We start from the raw sequence: 24498 nt of genomic DNA on the forward strand, positions 1-24498 counted from the left end.
AATGCATTTCTTTAACATAGTTTTTAGCATGAAATGTAGGGCTGCCTGTTCCTGGGAGATCCCATAAAAAGACATTAGGAATACTTGGATGAGGATACCGTGTAGGCACCATTGTTATTTCTATATTTCCAGTGGGGGCAGCATGTTCTTCATCATCAGATAAACCTCGCAGCATATTGACAAGACTAGACTTACCAGTACCCGTCCCGCCAACCAGTGCAATGTTCAAGGTATTGGGTTCTGCAGCATCCAATTTCTGTTAAGTAAGAAGAATATTCGTTATTTGGAGTCCAGAAAGATTTATGTCTACACTCTTAGTGGTAACTAACTCAAAGTCTGATTCTAGTAAGAGATATATAAAGCAGTAACTGACTATGAGAGGTGTCAAGCAAAATGCATTTTCAAGTATTTATTTAGGACATATTAATTACATATGACTGTAAAAGTCCTACTATGTACTGTAATTGACATAGTCGGGATGTTTTCCATCAGTCTTTCAGAGACAAATGTTTATCAAAAAGCAATGTTCTTTAATGAAACATGACAGTAACCATGTAACAGAGGATCTGTTTATTGGGCTTTGCTCTCTACAGACTGAGACGTCAGTGACATGGAAAAGCAGGTTCTACTGCTCGAGTTCAAGCTTGGCTATGTCAACTTGTCCAGCTTATCTACGACATGGAATGACCAAGTAGTGGAAGCAGTGTGTCTATGTGATGCATAAACAGAGTTCTAGGATACTATTTTTGAATCACTGGGGTAAAGCACTCTTCTAGATTAGGCTTAACTAACTCTGTCTTCTCATTATTATGAACTGTGATTTGTTCTTTCCATCTGAATTGTTAACCTGGTAGATTGACCAAAATATCTTTTCTCAAGATCCTTTTAGCAAATATGGAAAACTGATGATATTAACTAAGGTTAATGTCAAGAGGACAAAGAAGCACTTTGAGATACTTCTAAATCTAGTGGACATATTCTCTTTTTCTGAGAAAACAGTGCCAAAAACAGCTGGTGGATTTGGATCCATTTTTCTAGAGATCACTGCAACAAATAAACAGCTCCACTGGGCAAGGCTGCAGAAATGTCTCTGGCTTGAAATGTTGAAGGCAATGGACATCACTGGGGAATTGTAGTTAATAAATCTTTTTCAGTATCGCACGGCATAGTGCAGTGGAACAGTACCTGCACTGCATGGTATAGTATAGTGGAACAATACCAGTGCTACACAGTATAGTATAATGGAACAGTACCAGTGCTGCACGGCACAACATAGTGGAACAGTACCAGTGCTGCACGGCAAAGTATAGTGGAACAGTACCAGTGCTGCATGGTATAGTATAGTGGAACAGTACCATAGTATAGTGGAACAGTACCAGCACTACATGGTACACTATAGTGGAACAGTACCAGTACTACACAGTATAGTATAATGGAACAGTGCCAGTGCTGCATGGCACAACATAGTGGAACAGTACCAGTGCTGCACGGCAAAGTATAGTGGAACAGTACCAGGGCTGCATGGTATAGTATAGTGGAACAGTACCATAGTATAGTGGAACAGTACCAGCACTACATGGTATAGTATAGTGGAACAGTACCAGTGCTGCATGGTATTGTATAGTGGAACAGTACCAGTGCTGCACGGTACAGTATAGTGGAATAGTTCCCATGCTGCACAGTATAGTATAGTGGAACAGTACCAGTGCTGCATGGTATAGTATAGTGGAACAGTACCAGTGCTGCACGGCAAAGTATAGTTGAACAGTACCAGTGCTGCATGGTATATTATAGTGGAACAGTACCATAGTATAGTGGAACAGTACCAGCACTACGTGGTACAGTATAGTGGAACAGTACCAGTGCTGCATGGTATTGTATAGTGGAATAGTACCAGTGCTGCACGGTAGAGTATAGTGGAATAGTTCCCATGCTGCACGGTATAGTATAGTGGAACAGTACCAGTGCTGCATGGTATAGTATAGTGGAACAGTACCAGTGCTGCACAGTATAGTATAGTGGAACAGTACCAGTGCTGCATGGTACACTATAGTGGAATAGTTCCCATGCTGCACGGTATAGTATAGTGGAACAGTACCAGTGCTGCATGGTATATTATAGTGGAACAGTACCAGTGCTGCACGGTATGGTATAGTGGAACAGTACCAGTGCTGCACAGTATAGTATAGTGGAACAGTACCAGTGCTGCACGGTACAATATAGTGGAATAGTTCCCATGCTGCATGGTATAGTATAGTGGAACAGTACCAGCGCTGCATGGTATAGTATAGTGGAACAGTACCAGTGCTGCACGGTATAGTATAGTGGAACAGTACCAGTGTTGCATGGTATAGTGTAGTGGAACAGTGCCAGTGTTGCACGGTACAGTATAGTGAAACAGTACCAGTGCTGCACGGTATAGTATAGTGGAACAGTACCAGTGCTGCATGGTATAGTATAGTGGAACAGTACCAGTGCTGCATGGTATAGTATAGTGGAACAGTACAAGTGCTGCACAGTAAAGTATAGTAGAACACTACCAGTGCTGCATGGTATAGTATAGTGGAACAGTACCAGTGCTGCACAGTATAGTATAGTGGAACAGTATCACTGACTGACAGACTAGGCAAACTAGGATAATAATCCCCAGTTTCAAAAAGGAGGATACAAAGATGTGTTCCTGTTATAAAAGGGGCATGATGTTTAGCCTTCTTGGGAATTTCTATGCTGATCCTCAACCTCCATAGGAATAGTTACACCAGGCTGTTGGACATTAGGCTTCATCATATAGCCGGGCCTCTGATTCAAGAGGAGTGATGTAGAGTCCAGTCTAGCCAAGGAACAGTGGGTCAACTGTTTGTCCTTGCACAGATACTAGAGAGGTCATAGAAGCTTGCCGGTGCTGTCTACATGTGTTGTGAAGCAGGGGAAGGTAGATGGCCATGCACAGTGAAAGGCATTGTGGGAGATTTTTTTTATAACTGGTCAGAGTCCCAGAGTGATGCTCTATGCATTTTGTCTTTGTATTTGAGGAGGGGGAGTTATGTCTACATTCTCTGCATCAATGCAAATAGATTTATGGTGGGAATAGAAGCCTACCAAGGCTGTGTATTACATCCATTCATATTTGTGATTTTTTTAGATGATTTGTCATTTTCCTCCTCAATTCTCTGTTACCCTTACTGTGCTGTGATAATTGTTCTCTGCTGAGCCCGAAGCAACTATGATGAAATCAGTTCCTCCAATTGGACGGCATGGTTCTTTTACAAATGAGTGACACCTTCTGCAAGTGATGGAGGAATCTACTAACTTAGGGAGAAGGTTTTAAGTATCTTGGGATTTTGTTTATAATGGAAAGTGGAGAAGACATGGAGACTGCAGAGACCAGCTAATTTAAAGAGAAGATTTTAAGCATCTTGGGGTTTTTTTTTTTTTTTTGAGATGGAAATGGCCTGTGGATGTATTCATTATACAATCCATAATAGTACTGCAAAAAAATTACCTGACTGTGGTGGTGAAATGGGGTCTGTATTAGAACATCGAAGTTTTAAAACATTGAATGTTCTAATATTGATTCCTATTCAGCAAACGCTTGAAATAGTGAAGCTGCAGAACACTGAATATTTTCCTATGGAAAGTATTCGGTGGGCCGTTTCTGCGGCTTTGTTATTTCCTCAACTGTGGTGTGAAGGTGATGGACCAGGTTAAGGTAAGTGTGCAAACGGACATAGGTAAGGTGAGCGTGCGATAGTTCGGGACCTTAGGGTAAGGGAGCGGGTAAGGTGAGTGTGTGATAGTTAGGGACCTTAGGGTTAGGGCGTGGGTAAGGTGAGTGTGCATTAGTTAGGGACCTTAGGGTTAGGGAGCGGGTAAGGTGAGTGTGTATTAGTTAGGGACCTTAGGGTTAGGGAGAGGGTAAGGTGAGTGTGCGTTAGTTAGGGACCTTAGTGTTAGGGAGCGGGTAAGGTAAGTGTGCATTAGTTAGGGACCTTAGGGTTAGGGTTGGGTTAAGGTATGTGGATAGCTAGTAGTGTATGTATGGTTTAGTGTAGGGTTTTGTGAAGTGTGTGTGTGGATTATGTATTTTGGTTTGCTTGTGCTGTGTGCATGTTTTCTCAGAACAGCAAATTATTTCCCTTGGAAAAAATTTGCTGTTCTGAGCATTCGAGTATATCACACTTTGAGATTCCAAGGTCGAGCTTATGGTGTTCGATATTTTGGAATTTCGATAATGTGATATAGACCCGGTGAAATGAGATGCTGTACAATGAAGCTATCAATCTGTTTTCAATCCATCTCTCTGAACTCACCTATATGTACTGTTATCTGGTGCTTTATTTTCCAGTACTGCAGGGTTTGATTAATTCAGCCTCCATTTACCTTCTGCAGTGTTTCTAAGCAAGTAATTTAACCAGACATTGCTCCCACAGTGTGGCTGAAATTGGTCAATGTGAATCAAATGACAACCCTGGAAATGGGTCAATGTGAATCAATTGACAACCCTGGATAACTAATTTATTTATTTATTTACTTGTTTGAGGACAATTACTGCCCTTCTGGGTTAGGTGGAGGCAACTGAAGTCCTTTGGGTACCTTCTGATAATGTCCAAACAGGATAAGGCAGATGTCATGCATATGGTAGGGATCACATTTCTCAGCTTACTGATAAAATGTCTGTGGATGCTACAAGATGAGTTGGAGGGTGTTTTATTTGGCATTTCCTGCTCAGATTGTTACTGCCACAATCCCTGCCACAACAAGCAGTTTATAAAAGGATAGATGGATGGACATTTTCCTGTGCTCTTGAGATTTGAAATGATTCCTTCAAAAATGTCTTATTAAAAGTTTTACTGTCTACATATATGAAAAGAGTTGTTGACAAAGTGTATGATTTCCTGTGTTATGACTGTGATCATGCCCTCAGACTGTCATCAGAACTGTTTAATTTCCCTTACGACACACACACACACACACACACACACACACACACACACACACACACACACACACACACACACACACACATACACATACACACACACACACACACACTCTGGCAAATGGTTAAGGTCATCAACTCCAATGCACAGGGTTCAATTCTGACTTAGAGTCAATGCCTGTGTGGAATTTGCATGTTCTCCCTCTGTCACTGCAGGGTTCCTCCAACCTAGGTCATCAACTCCAATGCACAGGGTTCAATTCTGACAGAGTCAATGCCTGTGTGGAATTTGCATGTTCTCCCTCTATACCTGCAGGGTTCCACCAACCTCCCAAAAACGTACTTGACGTTTCCACCTAAAAATTCATCCCAAAAAATGAATAGAAGGAAGCCACATGGGTTGTGCCTATAGAAGAGTTGCATAAACAAACCGCTTTAGACATCAGCTGTTTCCTCTAGCTAGGAGAATACAGATGACAGACTGAACACCATGTCAGGGCTAGTCAATCTATCATGTAAACATTAACTCTGGGTAATTTGGTCACGTTGATTAATGTCACCAAAAATTAGCATGGGTATTTGCGGTGATAAGTTGGTTGAGGACCTGGCATACTTCAGCCTACAGCAGGGAACCATGTTAATGGTGAAATGGGTCTATGTGACTCTGTTGGCTGGTATTTGTCCAGTTCCCAGGCCAGGTTACCTGGGATACCTCTTTGGAGTGAAAGCTGCATTAAAATCATTCAATCTGCCAAAGATGAACTGAGGATTGCTATTCTTATTATGGGTTCACTGACAGGAAGGAGCTTGGAAGTGGTTGACATAATGGTAAGTAGGGGGGCTGGACATCCCATGTATCTAGCAGAGAAGCTAGAATGGTCTTGCAGCAATGTCACTTGCCTTGGGATCCACACTGTACTACTTTGAGGAGGATGAAATAGAAATGGTGTGGGAATTGTGGTAAGGGAGAGACTTGTAAAGACAGTGAGAAATGTCATCAGAATCAGTGATAGATGCATGACAATCAGACTTCAATGTAAAGACAGGACAGCATTAATAATCCCAGCCTGTAACCCAAGTAAACTGTTGGTGGCCATGATTATCTGCAAGCAGTGGTCAGAAAAAGCACTAAATGAAGTGAAAGCACAAGAGTTTAAGGAATTACTCAGGACTCAAGCACCTCAGGAGGAAGAGGGAATGTGTGCAATAGAAGAAGAATGGCAGAGTCTTATAGGTTCATAGGTTCATACTAGGCTATCTGCCCAAGGGCATTTATAAGCCTAGCCCATAGTTATGTGGCTTTCGCCACCCCTTTAGTTTGAATAAAAACTATGCCTGTCATTTTGCTGTGCCTCTGTCAAGCAGTGACACTGAAGTAATCCCTGGGGTATATCTGCGATCTCCCATCCATTGGTCAAGATTCCTCTTGAACAAGGCCAGCGAGGTGCTCTGCCTCACATGTACCGGGATTTTGTTCCACAGCATAGGGATTCTCTGGGTGATGAATCTGTCCCTCCAGCACGTTCTATTTATAACCATGTCAAGGTTTAAGTCTCCCGCCCTTGTGGTTCTGAGGGATCTAGATTTTTGAGGTGAAGCATATTCATCAAATCTGGGTTTGACATGGCCTTATATGTCAGGCACAGGTCACCTCTGAGCAAGCGGTATGAGACTGAATAGAGCTGGAGTTCTTTCAGTCGGGCAGCATAAGACATATTTTGAGACCCTTTATCCTTTTGGTGAGGAACTTTTGGGGCCTTTCAAGCTGCAGCAGGTGTCTGGTCAGATACATTCGAACGGGCATTGTACTCAATCATAGGTCTAATGAGTGATGAGTACAGGGGATGATGACCTCCCTTGATCTAGATGTGAATCCCTTCATGATCAGGTGGGCGATATAGAAGGTTTTCCTAACTACTTTAGCAACATGAGTGTCAAGCGAGGCTACTGTCAACCTGGGTCCCCAGATCCCTGATGACTTTTCTGTGCTCAGTGGATTGCCACCTATATGGTAGCTAGGGGTAACCTTGTTTTTCCCAAAGGGTATGACTATGCATTTTGGCGTTTAACTTTAGGCCATGGCTCTGGCACCAGTTATCCATTTCTGTGAGGCCCTTCTGGAGGATATCTGTGTCAGATGTGTTTTCGACTATGGCCCAGTTTGCAGTCATCTGCAAACTTTGTCAGCCATAACCCTCCTGTGTTTGCTTGTACTTCAGAAAAGTAGATGCCGAACAAGAGTGGACCCAGGACTGAGCCCTGTGGGACACCACTTGTGACAGGCTTTGAGTCTGACATGGCTCCAGCAACTCTGACCCTGTGGGTTCTGTCACTTAGCCAGTTTGCAACCCATCTTGTGATGTATGGGTTTACATTCAAGCTGATGAGTTTTTCGATGATACCTGAGTGGGGTATTGTGTCGAAGGCCTTTGCCAGGTCGAGGTAGGCTGTATGGACTGCCTTTCCCTCATCAATGGCCTTGGTGACTGTCTTGAAAAAGTCAACCAAGTTTAAGAGGCAGGATCTGCCTTTGACAAAGCCAAACTGGGTTGGATCCAAAGTCTGCAAGTTCCCTATGTCTTTATTTATGAGTTCCATTATGATCCTCTCCATGGCTTTGCAGATAAGGCTTGTCAAGCTGATGGGGTGGTAATTTCCAGGGACTGTGGAGGCACCGCCCTTATGAAGTGGGACCACAGTCGCCGTGCGCCACTCCTTGGGTACGTATCCTGAGGTGAGGCTAAGATTAAACAGCTGTCCTAACTGTGGGTTTAATTCCTCGTTGAGTTAAGTGAAGCACACAGCCGGGGACACCATCCGGTCCCATGGATGCTGTGTTTTTTGCCTTAGTGAGAGCAGTTCTCACCTGGGCGTTGGAGATGTTTGGGGGGGCTACAATCCTCTGGAATAGATATCTCTCCTTTTGGGGAGGGGAGAAGTTTGCACTGAACCTGTCAGCCAGTATGTTGGCAATGTGTGTAGGTTCAGTAATTTTCACATCATTTTGAACTAATTCTGAGCATATCTGGGAGTTTCCTCCTAGGTTTCTAACATAGCTAAAGAAGGCCTTATGATTGTCTTTAGAGTCCTTGGCGATTTTTCTCTCAAAATTTGCCTTGGATGATTTTATGAGAGCTCTTAGTTTTTACTTATAATGATCAAAGGTGTCTTACCTTTCAAGGATTTTGCTCTATCTTGTAGTAGCTTCCTCCTTTTGTTGTAGAGCTTGTTTATGGCTGGGGTCCACCAGACTGGATGCTTGCCTTTGGTACAGAGAGTCTTAGTTTTGTTTGGGATTGCCTGATCCATGCAGTCCTGTAGGTGCTGGTAGAAGGCATTTGTAAGTGATTCAGCGGTTTGAGTAATGTTTACCACTGGCTCAGGGGCCTTAAAGGAGACCACACTAGTTTTAGAAGTGTGAAATCGGCTTTTGAGAAGTTTTTCACTGTGGTCTTTTTTTGTTTCAGGTGGGGGCGGGATGAGGACCTCCAGCGAGATTAGTTTATGATCTGATCTCACCAGTGAGGGGTATACTTCCGGTGTTGAACATTTTGATCCCATGTTCGTGATGATGAGATCAAGTATGTTTTCTCCTCTTGTGGGGATGGTGACTAGTTGTTCCATGGCATTTGAGTTTATGAACTCCAGGAATCTTTGGGTTAGAGTGTTGAGGCTTGAGTAGAGTAGTGTTCCCAGTCTATATTAGGGTAGTTGAAGTCACCTAGTATGATGGTGTTTGGAGATACATTTATCCCCTCCAATGTTTTCAGGAAGGCCATGTGAGGTTCCTGAGTTTGAGAGGGTGGCCTGTAACATGCTACAAATTGCAGAGCAGTCTTGCCTATGGTTAATTGCACCTGGATGGTCTCTGATGCATCGTGCGTTGCCACCAACCTTGAGGTGTGGGTGTCCTTTATGAATATGGACACCCCCCTCCTTTCTTGGTGTTGTCCGGATTTTGGGGCCGGAACGCATGATATGAGGTGAAACCTGTTAGTGCTGGGGTGCTCTCAGGAGCCTTGAACCAGGTTTCTGTCACAGCACAGACATCGATGTTCTCCATATTGAGAAGGGCCTCGAGTCGTGCATCTTGAGATTGAGACTTCTGGCATTGAGCAGCATTACCCTTAGTTTTTTTTCTTTTTGGTGTTCTAGGGTGGTAGGTTTAGAATTTGAGCCTTGCCTAAAAAGCACTATGGGGTGGCAAGAGCCTTTGCCAATATCCGGAAGCCCAGGGTGACAGGTGCAAGCCGTCCCTCGAAGCAGCGTGGCTTGTCCAGCATGTCATCCCAGGCAGACAGACATTGGATCCCCTTTGAATGACACCAGAATTTAAGCCAGTTATTAAAGCTGATCATCTTATCACTGTATTGTGGCATCATTCTAGGTGAAGGTAGGATACTGCTCAAAGTCAGGGTCATACCTGCCTGGGCTACATAATCAGAGAGCTCCTCGATGTCCCTTTTCATGTAGTCCAAGGAGGTACATCTCAGGTCGTTGACACCAGCATGGACAATGACTGAGTCGTACTTGTACCTGCTGTTGAGAGACCTGAGTGCTTGCGTTATGTGGCAGATTCTAGTGCCCGACAGGCAGCTTACTGTGACCTTCTCCTTACTCAGTCTGGTGAGCGGGACGTCAGTGTGTCTGACTATGGAATCACCAATGACAAGTGTGTCTGGCATTTTGTTTGGCCTTAAGGGCTGTGACTGTTTGACACTCTGACTGTGTGGTCTATGTGTTGCATGTGTTGGGTCGTGAGGTGATAGTTGTTTGGGTGTCTGCTTTGGTGGCCTCTGCTGTTTTGGTAAATTTTTGATCAGAGCCTCCGAGTATGTCTTTGTGTGAGTATGTGTATGATTTGAAGTTGTGATGGTACCATGTGTGACTGGGTATGTATTGTGTGTGGTTACCTTCTCCTCCTGTCTGGTCTTGCCAGTCCTATGTTGAGAGAGCTCAGCCTCCAGTTTGGCCGTGTAGTTGCATCTCTCACATGTATTTGTGTTTTGTGGGAGAAGGAGAGGATTGTCTGTGTACATGAGGCAATTGTAACATTGCCTCAATATTCCCAGGTTCACCAGTTGAGCTGGAGAGGACACTAGCAACTGATCCCTCGACATACTAGAAGTAGTAGATAAAGAGACTTTCAAAGGAAGTGGGAAGTGGGTTTTAAGCTGGTGGGGTACTATCTATAATAAGAGTGCTTTATCAAGGTGCAAGTACTGTAGGAGTAAGTGCTAGGCTTTACAGATAGAGAATAGTCTACTTTGGAATCAAGTAGAGATGAACTTTTCAGTTATAGGATATGCTGGTTAGATCAGCAGTACAGCTCGAGGAAGGTAGTTCTAAGGGAAAATTTGAAGAGTGGAATTTAGATGGCCCGAATAGTTTAACCACCGCAGCTCTTGTGTGCAACAGTGGGAACTCCGCGCTAAATTGCGCTAACGCGCGTTTAGCGTGTTTTATAGCAGGGGGCTGAAGGGAGCTAGGAATTGGCCCAAAACGACCAATGGACTACTAGTTTCTGGCTGAAACTTCACCAAATCAGACAAAAAGGCCGCTCAGTGCTTCCCACTCCCACTGGTAAGCAAAGAAACTTCCCTCCTTCCTAATAAGGCAATGGATCAGTAACAGGAACTAAAAACAAAGCCCAGGGATCAGCAACTCTGAAACTGGACTACTCTAGTTCAGTAAGGCGGGAAAACAAGAGATTTTTGTTTTTTTTTTTTTTACAGAGACAAGGAAAAAACAGACAGTAAATGCTATAAATGCTGTAAATCGGCTAGCGCACTTTAGTGTGTAGCCTACAGAAACAATTTGCAACAATTAGTAACTTAAAGTGCAATAAACAGTGTAAAATGCAGAAATCACTTAAAGTAGCAGTAAAACAGGCAAAATGCAGTCACTAGCTTAATAACAGTGGGAAAGCCACAAAAATACTTATATCTGGTAGAAAGTCACTCTTTTAGCTCTCTGCTGCTTGGATCACTCTGCAGGCCACCACGAAGATCTGTGCTGAGTTGGTACAAGCTGGAAAATGCGCGTTTAGCGTGTTTTATAGCAGGGGGCTGAAAGGAGCTAGGAATTGGCCCAAAACGACCAATGGACTACTAGTTTCTGGCTGAAACTTCACCAAATCGGACAAAAAGGCTGCTCAGTGCTTCCCACTCCCACTGGTAAGCAAAGAAACTTCCCTCCTTCCTGATAAGGCAATGGATCAGTAACAGGAACTAAAAACAAAGCCCAGGGATCAGCAACTCTGAAACTGGACTACTCTAGTTCAGTAAGGCGGGAAAACAAGAGATTTTTTTTTTGTTTTTGTTTTTTTACAGAGACAAGGAAAAAAACAGACAGTAAATGCTGTAAATCGGCTAGCGCACTTTAGTGTGTAGCCTACAGAAACACTTTGCAACAATTAGTAACTTAAAGTGCAATAAACAGTGTAAAATGCAGAAATCACTTAAAGTAGCAGTAAAACAGGCGAAATGCAGTCGCTAGCTTAATAACAGTGGGAAAGCCACAAAAAATACTTATATCTGGTAGAAAGTCACTCTTTTAGCTCTCTGCTGCTTGGATCACTACTCTAGTTCAGTAAGGCAGGAAAACAAGAGATTTTTTTTTTTTTTTTTATAGAGACAAGGAAAAAAACAGACAGAAAACGTGGGAGATAGAAAAGATGGACTAGGTTAAGAAGGAGTATGAGCTGGTTAACAGGATAATAGATCAGTTGCAATAGCATAGAACAAGGCATTAGAGGCGCTATACCAGCTTCTGAAAAGTGATTCAGCAGATGACACCAAGAAACTCTGTCTGGTTGCAAGAAAGAATGATAAAGAAGATAGTGAGACAGTCTTTATAAGGGGTGTGACAACATCCTGGTCACCAGTCCAAAGAACATCAAAGGTAGATGGAAGGAGTAAATTTAGAAACCTTTGAATGAAGGAAACCACACAGAAGCTGTACTGCCTCAGACACAGCCTTCAATAAAAAAGAACAGCAGCCCACCCCAGGACAGGTAGGTACAGCGCTAAGGCAAATGAAGTCAGGAAAAACACCTGGCTTAGATGAGGTCACATCAGATAATATGAAGATGTTGATTAAGTTTGGGGTGAAGTAATGTCAGAGGGTCCTCACAGCAGTATATATAGAGAGAAAAGCACATCCAAGATGACTGAAGAATAAATATTCTAGTGCCAATGTACAAGAACAAAGAGGATAGAATACATTTGGATTGCAGGCTAGAGACTCATTCCTTGTGAAGGACTGACATCAGAGTACAGGCAAAGAGAAAGGAATAGGGGATCCTAAGTGAAAGACCAACACCGGTGGAGTTTTTAGTAGAATCTGGGACAGATACTGCTGTTATACAAGGGATAATTAGTAGGGTATATACAATATTGCATGATAACTATAAGAATCAATCAGAGCAGGTTAGAAAGGATAAGGAAGAGAGTTTGGATAAGCAATTATGTCTCCCAAATATGCAACAAAGCCTAGAAGACTTAGGAGTTTTGCTTGGAGGTGTTTGCACAGGTATTTTATACCCCAAATAGACTCCAAATTATTCTTCCTCAAGTAGATTTCAAATGTTGGAGGTGTGATGAGGAACAAATAGGTAATTGGGAACATATTTTTGGGGAGTGTAATGAGATGGCAGAGTTTAAAACTTCCCTGCAGACCACTCTGGTGGAAATATTGAGTGAGCAAATTGATGTAACTAAGAATTTTTTTGAGCTGTGACAACCAGAATTGCCTAGACACAGTAAGACCTTGCTGAGTTTAATTCTGGTGGCTGCCAAAAAAAAAAATACTAGAAAATGGAAATCAAAGTCTAAACCAACTGTATTAGAAGTAATGAATATAGCAACAAAAGTAAAAGAACTGGAACTAGGATCTTTAGAAAAGGGGAGGAGCAAATTACATATTAAAAATTGGAATTGTGGGAACAATACATGCGGAATAATGTTTTAGAAGAGGAATGGGGTTTAAGGGAAGGCAGGAATTGAATGAGTTATGCAATGTTTGACAATGACAGTATAGCAGATTTTATCTGATGTATAATGTTTGCAGCTGAAAATATGTTAACGTGGTTTGTTTTCATTTATATAAATTTATGATTGCATATATCATAAGTGAAAATTCAATAAAAATGTTTCTTGTTTAAAAAAAAGAAGAAGAAAAAGGACATTCACAACACGGGAAATACAGAGGGTATCAAACACCTATCACACAGCATGAAAGTCCTGGAGAGGGTAACTGATAAATGAATACATACAGTAGAAAGTAAGACGGGAGATGAATTTTTGGATTCAGATCAGGATGCAGCACAACTGACATGATGTACACAGTGAGACATACAGATGAGAAGAAGCTAGAGATGAGAAAAGACTCCAACTGGGCATTCATAGACTTGGATAAAGCATATGAGAAGGTCCCAAGAAAGCTAATCTGGACAGTACTGCAATTGTTTGTAGTCCCAGAAACATTGGTGGAATTAGTGCAGGCTATGTACAAGGACCCAATGACACAAGTGCAAACAGTGTCCGGGCTTGCAGAGAGCTTCTAAGTGGGTGTGGGTGTGCATCAGGGTTCATCTCTGAGCCCACTGCTATTCATACTGGTGATGGCCTACATTAGCAGAAAGGCCACAGGGGACAAATGAATAAAGCTACTGTGTGCATGCAGTGAGACATTACAGTCAGACTCTGAACAAGAACTTCTGCACATGATAGGCGAGTGGAATGCAAAACTGAAGGCACACAGCATAAAACTGAGTACAGCTAAGACATTTCTAATGGCAGCAAATGAGGAAATCAGGAGAAGCTGAGAACTACAATAGAATAGAAAATAATGGAGCAGGTTAACACCTTTAGTATCTGGGAGGGGAGACTGAGGAGAAGGGAAGTCTAAATAAGGTCAAAGCTAGATGAACCAGAGGGCTTCAGACAAATGTTACAAGTGTCAGGAATAGTATATGACAGAAGAATGCCAAAGAAGCTGAAAATTAAGGTGTACAAAACAGTGGTGCATCCAGTGCTACCATATGATACATAAGTATGTGCAGTAAAGGCAGAGCAGCTCAGGAAGCTAAATATGATGGAAATGAACTCTGGTACAGACAAAGAAATGGGGTCAACAAAGCAGAAGCCCAAGTAACTTTAACTTTAGACAAGGTCAAAGAGAACAAGTTATGGTAGTTTGGGCACATGTGCAGGAAAGCAGAAAACAATCTGGTGATGAACATTGGGACAGACAGGAAGAAGAAAAGAAGAAATGAGGGTGAACAGCAAAGAGATTGCTGGATTTTATGACAGAAAACATGTGACAGTCTTGTACGACTGTCAAAGAAGGTAGGAGAGAGGCATTAAATAGAGAGAGAGAGAGACAGCTGATGAGACACCCCGGCCCCATGTCAAAAGTGAGAAAAGGGTTAATGATGAAGATGATGGTGATGATAATGGTGATGATGAAACAGACTGCTTTAAATCACTCACTCTCTCTTTCTCCTTTCTGTTTTCTACAGTCTTTTCTCATGGGATCATACCTCTCAACCTGAAAACATCAAAAATCTGGACAAAGGCCCATGTAAAATAGATACAAATCTGCATGCTAATTAGCATAATAGTTGCATACATAATTATGTAACCCCACCCACGCCAATGGAATTATGGGATACCCACTTCCAAACGCAAACTGAACAGAACCAAAATATGGCCCCAGAGTCCCAGACACTGTAGTAAATAGTAACCTTTTTTTAAATGTGTAGCAGTGATATTCACTAGGAAGGGAGAAGATGAAATTTAGGATTTTGTTTTTCGTGACTTGCAGTATGTGGGTAGTGGGTTTTGTGGTAAAAGTAGGGCATTAAATGGTAAACAGTATTCTCCAAATGTCATTCTCCATGGCCTACTGATCAGTGACATAGTTTGAGTTTGTGCCACCCAGGGCTGTCTTTGAGTTTGCTACCCTTCCCCCCTCACACAAAATCATGGTCAAATGGAGCCTTCCATACATGCCCCCTTGCAGCTATTCTAATGTCCCATTACTTGCTCATTTCACCCCATTTAAAATAAACACTAATGTGCATACTGCTTTACTTCTACAATGATTATTTGGATTTCATTTAAAACTTTTATTTTACATTTTATAGCACAAACACTAGACATCTGCTAAACAAAGCAATCCAGTCTCACAATGAAAACAGACTTAGCATTAAAACTTCTCTGCCCTTGAAACTCACATTCATTGAAACAGCATTGAAACCCACTTTCAAAGAAAATGCATCTGTCCAGTGGCGGATAAAGATTACCTTTGGGCTGTTTTCAAATCATAGGCCCCTTGCACATGAAACATACATGTGTTCTTTGATACACCTTCCTGATTGTATTAAATAATATTCCTTGTATAATACAGCACACTTGTTAGAGGGTGTTTTAAATTTATTGTTTTGAACATTTTTCCAATAAGTAAAGAAACAAAATACATGAACCAATACTGACAAAACTGCCCAATTCAGATCATTTCCATCATAAAAGTGTACTCAAATGTCTACAATCCACCAGTATCAGTAAATATGCAGAATCTCTGCAGAAGTAAAGGTCATCTAAATAATTCCACATTAAAGAGATCTGTAACTAATGAATAGGTTGCTGCTAGTAAACAACATTATATTTCATTGCTTCATCTACAAATAAAATGGCTGTTGCCCTTGAGGAATAAATTGCCTATGTTACATTAAAAAAAATGATAAGCTAGTAATACTGCAATAGGGAATGGATGACAAACTGATAACAGGTTTATAGTTACTAGGTATCTCCACCAAAGAGAACATTCTCAGGACTGCAGCATGCACCACCTTTAAAAGTGCAACACAATACAGTATCAGCAATCTATCTAGATACTGTGGGAGTAGAACCCACAGCCTTCTGCATCAAAAGCAAGGACTCTACCTGTTGTGTTCCTAACAATACAAACTTAGCACAAGCAGCACTAAACTTCTCTCCCCCTGAAGAACTATGCAGAACAAGAAATCTGGAAAAAGACAAAATTTATTGGGGATGGACAAAGGCCAAAAAAACAGGGACACATTTTAAACATTGCTTGTATAGCCTTGGAAAGTTGCTAGAATAAGATGCTTTCTGTTACCATGCCTTTCCTGAAAGATGGAACAGACCATAAGTTGTATATGAGCCAAACACTGAGACATAAGGAATCACGTGTGATGGTATGGGTAGGAAATTCAGGCTCTTGCTCTTTGTACCTAAGGTACAGGGAGTGAGCCTGAGCAACCCTAATCACCAGGCATTAGACACACACTACTTAAAGTTTCACAGCATTTTTTCAAGAGGATGTATCATTTTCAACTATTTCAATGCAAGTGAGCATTTTTATAACATTCTATCCTGGTGGTATATAATCTGTAGACTTTCCAAGTTTGGGGGTAGATAAGCTGCAAGCAGAAATAAGAATACATAATCATTCTAGGTTGTGTCCTTTCTACTGCACTTAGTGGTAACATTACTGTAAAATAAGTATGCATAATAATTCTGTGTTTCCTCTGAATAAGAACAGTATGTCCTTCTTACTACATTTAGAAATGTTACTACTAATAATAATGTGCACATAACAGGCAATTGTTTCTACTAAAACCTCACTAAAAACAAACTAGAAGCAAAACTTCCATCTGTGTGGCAATGCATTATTTAGGAACTATTTAGCAATGTAACTTGTAAATAAACAGACCACAGAAGAGAAATTAAATTGCTTTCACCTACTTTCACTGTTGCAAAAAAAAGGAAACACTTGAAAGATGCATGAGGACTGCATTTGCACTTGGCTGCTATCCCATTATCTCTGTTAAAAGGAAACAGCTGTAATTTTATCTGCAGTAATTTCACAAAAGTGGTATCCATACTCTCCAAGTAACCCTGCTACACCCTTTCTCTTTCTTATCAAGTTATTCTTTTTTGTATTCATTTTTTACATTAAAAAACAGTTCTGCCTTTTTAATAATAGAAAAACACAGACATGAGGGTAGTTGTACTTCTGAAAAATTCAATGCAGTGTGCACCATCATCAAACATTGTGCATTAAAATAACTAAATAAATGCTCAACCTAGTTATTGCAAAAAAATGTATAATGTCATATAACAATTACGTTTCTCAGTTATAAACAGGTTCCTTGAAAGGACTCTGTGTGCTTGTAGATGTTACAAAAGCAACAGCCCAGCAGGTTAACTATAAGTTACACTTAACTTGGTAAGGATGCTTCCTTTTTAAAATCCAGTGTGACTCCATGGCATTCTACTCTCACACCTACAAAAACTGCTGCACATTTTTGAAAAAGATGGGCAGGGGAAAGTTAGGATACTGACTAACATCAACAACTTTACTTGAGAAATACAGCTGACTGTTACAGCTGCAAGAAGTCCTGTTTAAACCTGGTCATGATTCCTGTTGCTTTATTATTCGTTCCTTCATGCATTCTGACACATTACTCATTTGATCTAATTTAGGGTTACATGGAATCTAGTCACTCTACCAGTAACCAGTAATCAGCACAGGGCAGAGAAATGACTCCTTCGTGGGGTGTGAGCATACCTCGAAAAATACACACAACATGCACATCTCCGGGCAATTTGAAGGATGACCAATTCATCCACAATGCAGCTACCAGCTGCTTTATCTTCACTTACTTAAAACGGAGCTACCAGCTTCACTTACTTTAAATGCAGCTACCAGCTGCTTTATAAAAACGGAGCTACCAGCTGCTTTATAAAAATGAAGCTACCAGTTGCATTATAAAAATGGAGCTACCAACTGCTTTATAAAAATGAAGCTACCAGTTGCATTACAAAAATGGAGCTACCAGCTTCACTTACTTAAAACGGAGCTACCAGCTTCACTTACTTTAAATGGAGCTACCAGCTGCTTTATAAAAATGGAGCTACCAACTGCTTTATAAAAATGAAGCTACCAGTTGCATTATAAAAACGGAGCTACTAGCCACTTTATAAAAAATGGAGCTACTAGCCACTTTATAAAAACAGAGCTACCAGCTGCTTTCTAAAAATAGAGCTACTAGCCGCTTTATAAAAACAGAGCTACCAGCTGCTTTCTAAAAATGGAGCATTGCTTTACACATAGATTTCTATGGAGCTGCTACTGATCAGAGACTGATTTAAACATTTTTGCTGTTACTATGAAGGACTGTCCTAAGCAGCTGTTCCCTGCATGGTCTAGATGAATTTTATAATTTCTAAAATGGCATGCATTTGCTATCAAAACTTTCCAGGAGAAAATATATCTTAACTGTCTTATTTTGATTTAGAAGTAAACTGTTTCTGTTTCTGTGCTTAATACAAGCTGAAATAAAATGCCATGACCTGAAAAATAGTTATTCCTTGGCTGGATGAATTTGTGCTTGAAAGCTTAAATTGCTATCAGGCATACCCCCCTTTCCCATTTAGTACATGAAATCAGGGTGTCACATCAACTGTGACAGTCACCTAGAGCCAATGTTAACACAACAGGGTAAGCAAGCCCTCAAATGGAAAAAAATCAAAGCTTTCATTTACATAAATTTGACTGTTTCTTCTCAATCAAAAGAGATTTACATCATTGTAAGTGTCTATTTCCAGGTAATGTGTATGTGTGTAAAAGTATGTTAAACATTTGTAGCAGTTAATTGGAAAAAATGACAGACTCCACATTTGGGCTTTCATAATTCTACAAATACTTTAAAAAGTGGACAAAAACTCCATCTACAAACAGACCTAGTAGTTTATAGTTCAACGCTGGTATACAAAGTCATATTGTGAACATAAAGAGAATGTCGCTTTGCGATAGTATTGTACTAGCAGTCCAGAGGAGTCACAATGAGTGCTCACTGATAGTCCAGATTGATATCAGGGTTCAGGATTGTAGACAATATGCTTTTTCATTGCAGGGCTTGTTTCTTTACATTTTCAGCACAGAGCTGCTGAACTAGGTAACAGTGTTCTTATATTGTGTGGAGCTAAGAATATTCCATATAGAAACTCCTAGGAATAGATGCCGTACAATGGCTTTGGTTTCTCCTATTTTTTCTAATATTTATCAGAGGTTATGATCTTTATGTCCATGAGAACATTAAATACAAGTGATATACTAGAGCTGAACAGAAGGCATTAGTTGGAGTTCATAATCTATTCGTTATGCAATTTTATTCTTGCATTTTACAAGATTAGATCAATCTAGCCATAGAGTTAATACTTGATGTGTAGCATTTGCAATCAGTTTTTGTATATGAACAATATTTCTATCCAGGTTGATCTTTGTCTCTTTGTCAAAACAATGGTGCATCTGTATAATGTATAATATACCTAAACTTTTAAGCCTTGAGGCCTGCAGCTAGTAAACAGCAGTGTGTGTGTGTGTGTGTGTGTGTGTGTGTGTGTGTGTGTGTGTGTGTGTGTGTGTGTGTGTGTGTGTGTGTGTGTGTGTGTGTGTGTGTGTGTGTGTGTCCTGGAGGAATCTAACAGATGTAAAAAAAAAAAAGTCAAATATAGCTATCTGGGGCTTCAGCAAGCAGATCTACTGCTTTGACTTAATTATACCACTGAAATACTGAGAAAAATATTATTTCATCTACATCCTGTTGAGGTGGTGGTAAGAGCCTGTACTGTTCTTGTTCTAATTTAATATATCTATGAGATGTTTAGAATTTTCAAAGCTTACTGTTAACTGTGCTCTACTGTTAACTGTGCTCTAACCACAATAAGATAAGGTTTCTGACTGCTACTTGGGTACACAGTGAGAAAGCTAGGAAGATTAAGTGTCCCCAGTGATAAGTGTTTGGTGTGATAGAAGAGGATTATTAATGTTTTTAATGAATATAAAACAGTCTAATACATAGCCAGGTGTTTTCAATACAGACAGATTGTATTATGGTATAACATTTTGTTGAGGCTTGCCATTTTAATCAGTGATTCCCTCTGTTGAAAGTGGACAAACACTTTTTTTCCACTCAGGTAAGAGTTTTGCATGCATTTTATTATTTTATTTTTTTATTTGTTAACTAGGTAAGCCCACTGCACAATTGTCCCCTATAAGGGGTGACCCAGGAGCACTTTCTGGTTAAATTAGTTGCCTGGAGTTATGCAGTAGGCAAATAAATGTTGACAGAATCAAACCTTGGACTACAGAAGCAGCTTATTAACATATCTAGCCTTAATTCTCTGCCTGTCAGCCAAAATGCATCAGTTCCTGAATTCTTTTATGGATAATCAATTGAATATTTTAATATTAAAATTTTTTAATTATTGGAGGAGATAGCCTTCAGCATCGTGGCAGGTCATTTTTTTTTAGCTACAACACCCTGGTTGTGGTAATCAAGCCTTTTAAGCCAGCAATGATTTTTTTCTCAATTTCAATCAAAGCAGGGGCTATAACTTGCAAAAAATCACAATCCTTTTTCATTATGTGACTCCAGAATGTTCTTCTCACACTCAGTAACCATACCCAGAGTTTAAAAGTACCCCTTTATTTCACTCAATTAAAACAAAACTATTAAGACATCCAGCCTTATTGATCTAGTATGACATATGATGCTGAAACAGAATTCATAAACAAAAGTCCTGCATTGACCTCAATATAGCTTTGGTCAGGTCACATTAACCAAAGGAAACAGTAAAAATGTATGCCCACCCTCAGCCACTTTAATGGAAACTGAGAAAGTGTTTAATTCTGTCATGAGGAATGTCATGGGTAATCATGAACTGGATGTTTCCCACAGAATATGTAACAGTTCAAGATCTATATTTCAGTCCTCAAGCAAGAGTTCAACCTAGTATTGTATTGTCATCCACTTTAAAGTTGTGTAAATATATAACAGAGTGTTGCCCTCTGTCTCTGTTTTCATACCACTTGAACCCTTCATCCAAACAATAATGATGTCTCCTTCCCTGCAGACCTGGAGGCTGTTTGAAGAAGACAGAATTTAAATGTTTGCTGGTGAATGTTTGCTGATGAATGCTTCCTACTGATATATGATTTAAATAAAGACATTACACCACTACTGTAAATCCTAGTAGCCTCAGGCTTTAATGTAAGTTATTCAAAGACTGAAATGTGTCCTATTAACCCAGTAGCAATAAAAAATACAGACTAGCATTCCCCTCTTATCTTTAAATGGAACAAGCTTTCCCCAATGAACACATGCATTAGGTTGTACACCTTCAAAAAGACTGTACTCAATTTACACCGTAAAACTTACAGTAAGAGTTGTACCTGATGGTGCATATACAGGGTCGATGCTATCTCTCTACTTTCTGGGTCTAATTAGTTCCTGAAAATAATGCTGTGACCAATGATATAATTATGTATTATATTTAAAATACATCTCCATCGCCCCTTCTAACCCTTGGTTAACCAAGACATACAAGTTAATGCTTGACTTTAATTGGGAGGAGAAAAGAAATAACGTCTCCTCTAAAATACTCCATACAGCTGTAAGCAAGGGTGAAGCCAGGTTACTTAAATAAAAAAATATGCTAATGCCTTGATAATGCATATGCTACTTCCAGTAGATTGTCTCAGTAAGTCATTACAGGCCAGACTGAAGGCAAACATCCTAAGGAGCATCTCCCTAATCAGGCTGTTCAGGTACAACAGTAACCTCATGTACCACTTGAGTATGCAATAATTCAGATATGCCACTCATAACAACAGAATATTATGTAAAACAAGCTTGGTTCTTTACCTAAGCACATGGTAAGCCTTAATGTGGGGTCACACTGCTCTGAAAATAGAAGACCATCTCATATGGTGTCAGGTGTAGATGCAAAAAATGCGATAATGTCAGTAAGGCCAGCTGAGTTAGATGGTAGAGTTTGAACCAGTGTTTGTAGCTTTTGAACCCTTTGAGAGAATCATGGCTTACAACAGAAGGAGAAGTAGAAATATTACAAAGTAAGGTGTGCCAGCCTCACCTTCAGCCTCAAGGAGATATTAAATCACAGAAATTTCTCTTAAAAGTAATATCTATTCACCCATTATGGCTGTCCAAATGTTGGTCACCCATTGATACTGCATAAATGAAAACTGGTATTTTTGTAAATATAAAATTCATCATAACTGAGGGTAAATATAAAATTCATTATAACTGAGGGTATATGAAGCATTGGTTCCCCTATTCCACTGTTCTTTGAGCATCAGCTGACATCTTTTCATGGACAATGGACCTTCAAACAAAAGAAGACAATAAGGGTTTCCTTCCTGCACAGTCTGTGAAGGTTTGGGTTTCCATGTTTTCAAATATCCAAAGTGGGACAATTTTTACAGACATTTGAGATTTTGTGAACATACCACATCACAACTGCTGTAAAGGTGTGAACGGCATTTTCTGCCTAAATAAAAGTTCATTGGTATAGAGTTTGAGTTGTAGCTATTATTTAAGTGTCTCTGATGCAGAATAATTGTTTTATGCCACAATAAGAGAAGCATACGATTTTTTTTCACTCAAATTGCAGGACTTTTGTCATTTTTGTGTAGGGGGGTGTGGGGGCACAGCCCCCCACAAAAGAAGTACCCAGGGTTCACCAAATTCTCCTCTTGTACTCCCCGATAATTATACATACCAGCTCTGAGATCACACTACAGTGGGGAAGTGGCAGGTTTCCTTATAGCTAAGTTACCAATAAGTAAGTACTACGTCCCACTTTTATGTTGGCCAACTATCATCGTTCACTGTAAATCTTTATGATGATATGGCCTTTCAATTAAAGGAAGTTTTGATGATTTGTGTTCAGTAAACGTCCATTCAATGAATGTGTCATGCAATGATTAAACATAGACCTGGAGCTAACATACTGATATGGGAAATTATCAAACACTTCCTGCACTTCTGTCTATGCCACAGCTTACCCAGTGGGCAACAGCCATGCTCTGCTGCCAAGTCTACATCATGTGATCTGTTTTATCTATGTTTGGTTGTTGATACTGTTTACAGTTGTTACCTTTTATTAGTATGGTCACTGATGGTTATTGATATATGTTGGTTGTGCAATAAAAGGAAAGTTCCTGAAATGTTCTGTGATGGCTCATCTTAGTGAGCTGCTGTCTGCCCCCCCACACACACTTTTCTGTTGTTAAGAAATGCATTTTTTAAATTTAATTAAAAACAGCGTAGCAGTTTCTGTCTGTGATTCTTTACAGAGAAAATAAAAGAATTTGCAAAGGTGCAGCTCATAACGCAGATTTTCCTGTATTTAATCACAGCTTCATAGGTTCACAGGAGGTTACTAGGCAAACAGCCCTACAGCCTTTACAAGCCTGGTCATGTTAAACACAAGTATCCCCATTTGTCCTTTTTATGTAGTTTGCAGAACGGATTTATGAGCACAGAAAGTCTGTGATCAACATCTTCTACCCCTGTCCATAAGGGACATGGGTGCCACCCCAGGTATGAATTTGCACTCTCCCATCCAGTTATCTAGGTTGCATCTGAATAGGGTCAGTGAGGAACTCTGTTTCCTGTGAATAGAAAGTCTATTCCAGAGAAGTGGCAGTGTCTGGGAGACATATTTGTCCCACCAGCATGTTCTGTTAATGTTACAAGCTAGGTTGAGATCCCTAGAGTGATTGAATTTTTGCCATTTGACTTGCGGATGTGCAGCATTTCCATTAGGGCAGGGTTGGAGAGTGTCCTGTAGGTCAGGCACAAGTCACCTCCCAGCAGCCTACAGGACAACACAGTAAAGTGACAGGGCTTTTAGCCTGTCCACATAGGTCATGGCTTGGAGTCCCTGTATTTTCTTAGTGATAAGCCTCTGAGGTCTCTTCAGCTGCTGCCAAGTGTCTGGTGAGGTACATGAAAAAGCGTGCATTATACTCTATTAGTGGTCTGATGAGGGTCTACTAACAGTGGAGTTATAACATCCCTTGACCTGGATGCTATGTCCACTGTAGAAACCTGGTGGTGAATGCTCAGATTGCTAGCAACCTGCGTTCCCAAGTCTCACACCACTGGGTTGGAACTCACAGGGCTGCTGTCAATGGTGTAACTTGTAGGAAATTCCATTTTGCCAAAGAGAATAATAATAACGCATTTTTTTTGCATTTAGTTTTAGACCATGGCTTGTTTGCAATTTAAAAACCATTATATTTCAAATTAACTGTTTTGCCTAAGTAAAAACTTAACAGTAGAGGTTGTGGTGTGCACACTACTCTTATTGGCCTATACCAGCCCTCCAGTTTCTAAATCCATTCCTAGCCTATTGCTTGCCAATAATCACCTCTTCCAAATATGTTTTCTGTTTTCTTACAGTAATTTCACTTTACTATTTCAGTTTCTAGTCTAACATGATATTCCTCTATTTACTCTCACTACTTTGGCTAGGTCTCCTTGGTAAACATTTACATTTTCTTTTTTAAACACTTTCCTACACTTCCTCAGTTAACTTTACCTGTGTTTAGTCTTTGTAACCAGATTCCTGGACTTGCTGATAGTTTTTCTTCAAAGTTACCTGCTTCTTGTGGCTTAGCCCACTACATTCACCCTCTTTACTCTCGGCTTCACT

The 24498-nt window shown here is 40.4% G+C and overlaps 1 protein-coding gene across 1 annotated transcript in view; it reads right to left on the reverse strand.

Annotated features, from left to right (window-relative positions):
• The window catches only part of LOC122815151 (T-cell-specific guanine nucleotide triphosphate-binding protein 2-like), a 354138-nt gene that overhangs the window by 253299 nt on the left and 76341 nt on the right, over positions 1–24498 (reverse strand). The window contains exon 3 of the mRNA XM_044087405.1: positions 1–256. This exon is cut by the window's left edge and continues 356 nt beyond it. Coding sequence (XP_043943340.1) covers positions 1–256 — 256 coding nt within the window. The remainder of the gene's footprint in view (positions 257–24498) is intronic.

The sequence above is a fragment of the Protopterus annectens genome, chromosome 11.part0 (genome assembly GCF_019279795.1).
Source record: "Protopterus annectens isolate FY-2018-M chromosome 11.part0, PAN1.0, whole genome shotgun sequence".
In the NCBI taxonomy this organism is placed as follows: domain Eukaryota; kingdom Metazoa; phylum Chordata; order Ceratodontiformes; family Protopteridae; genus Protopterus; species Protopterus annectens.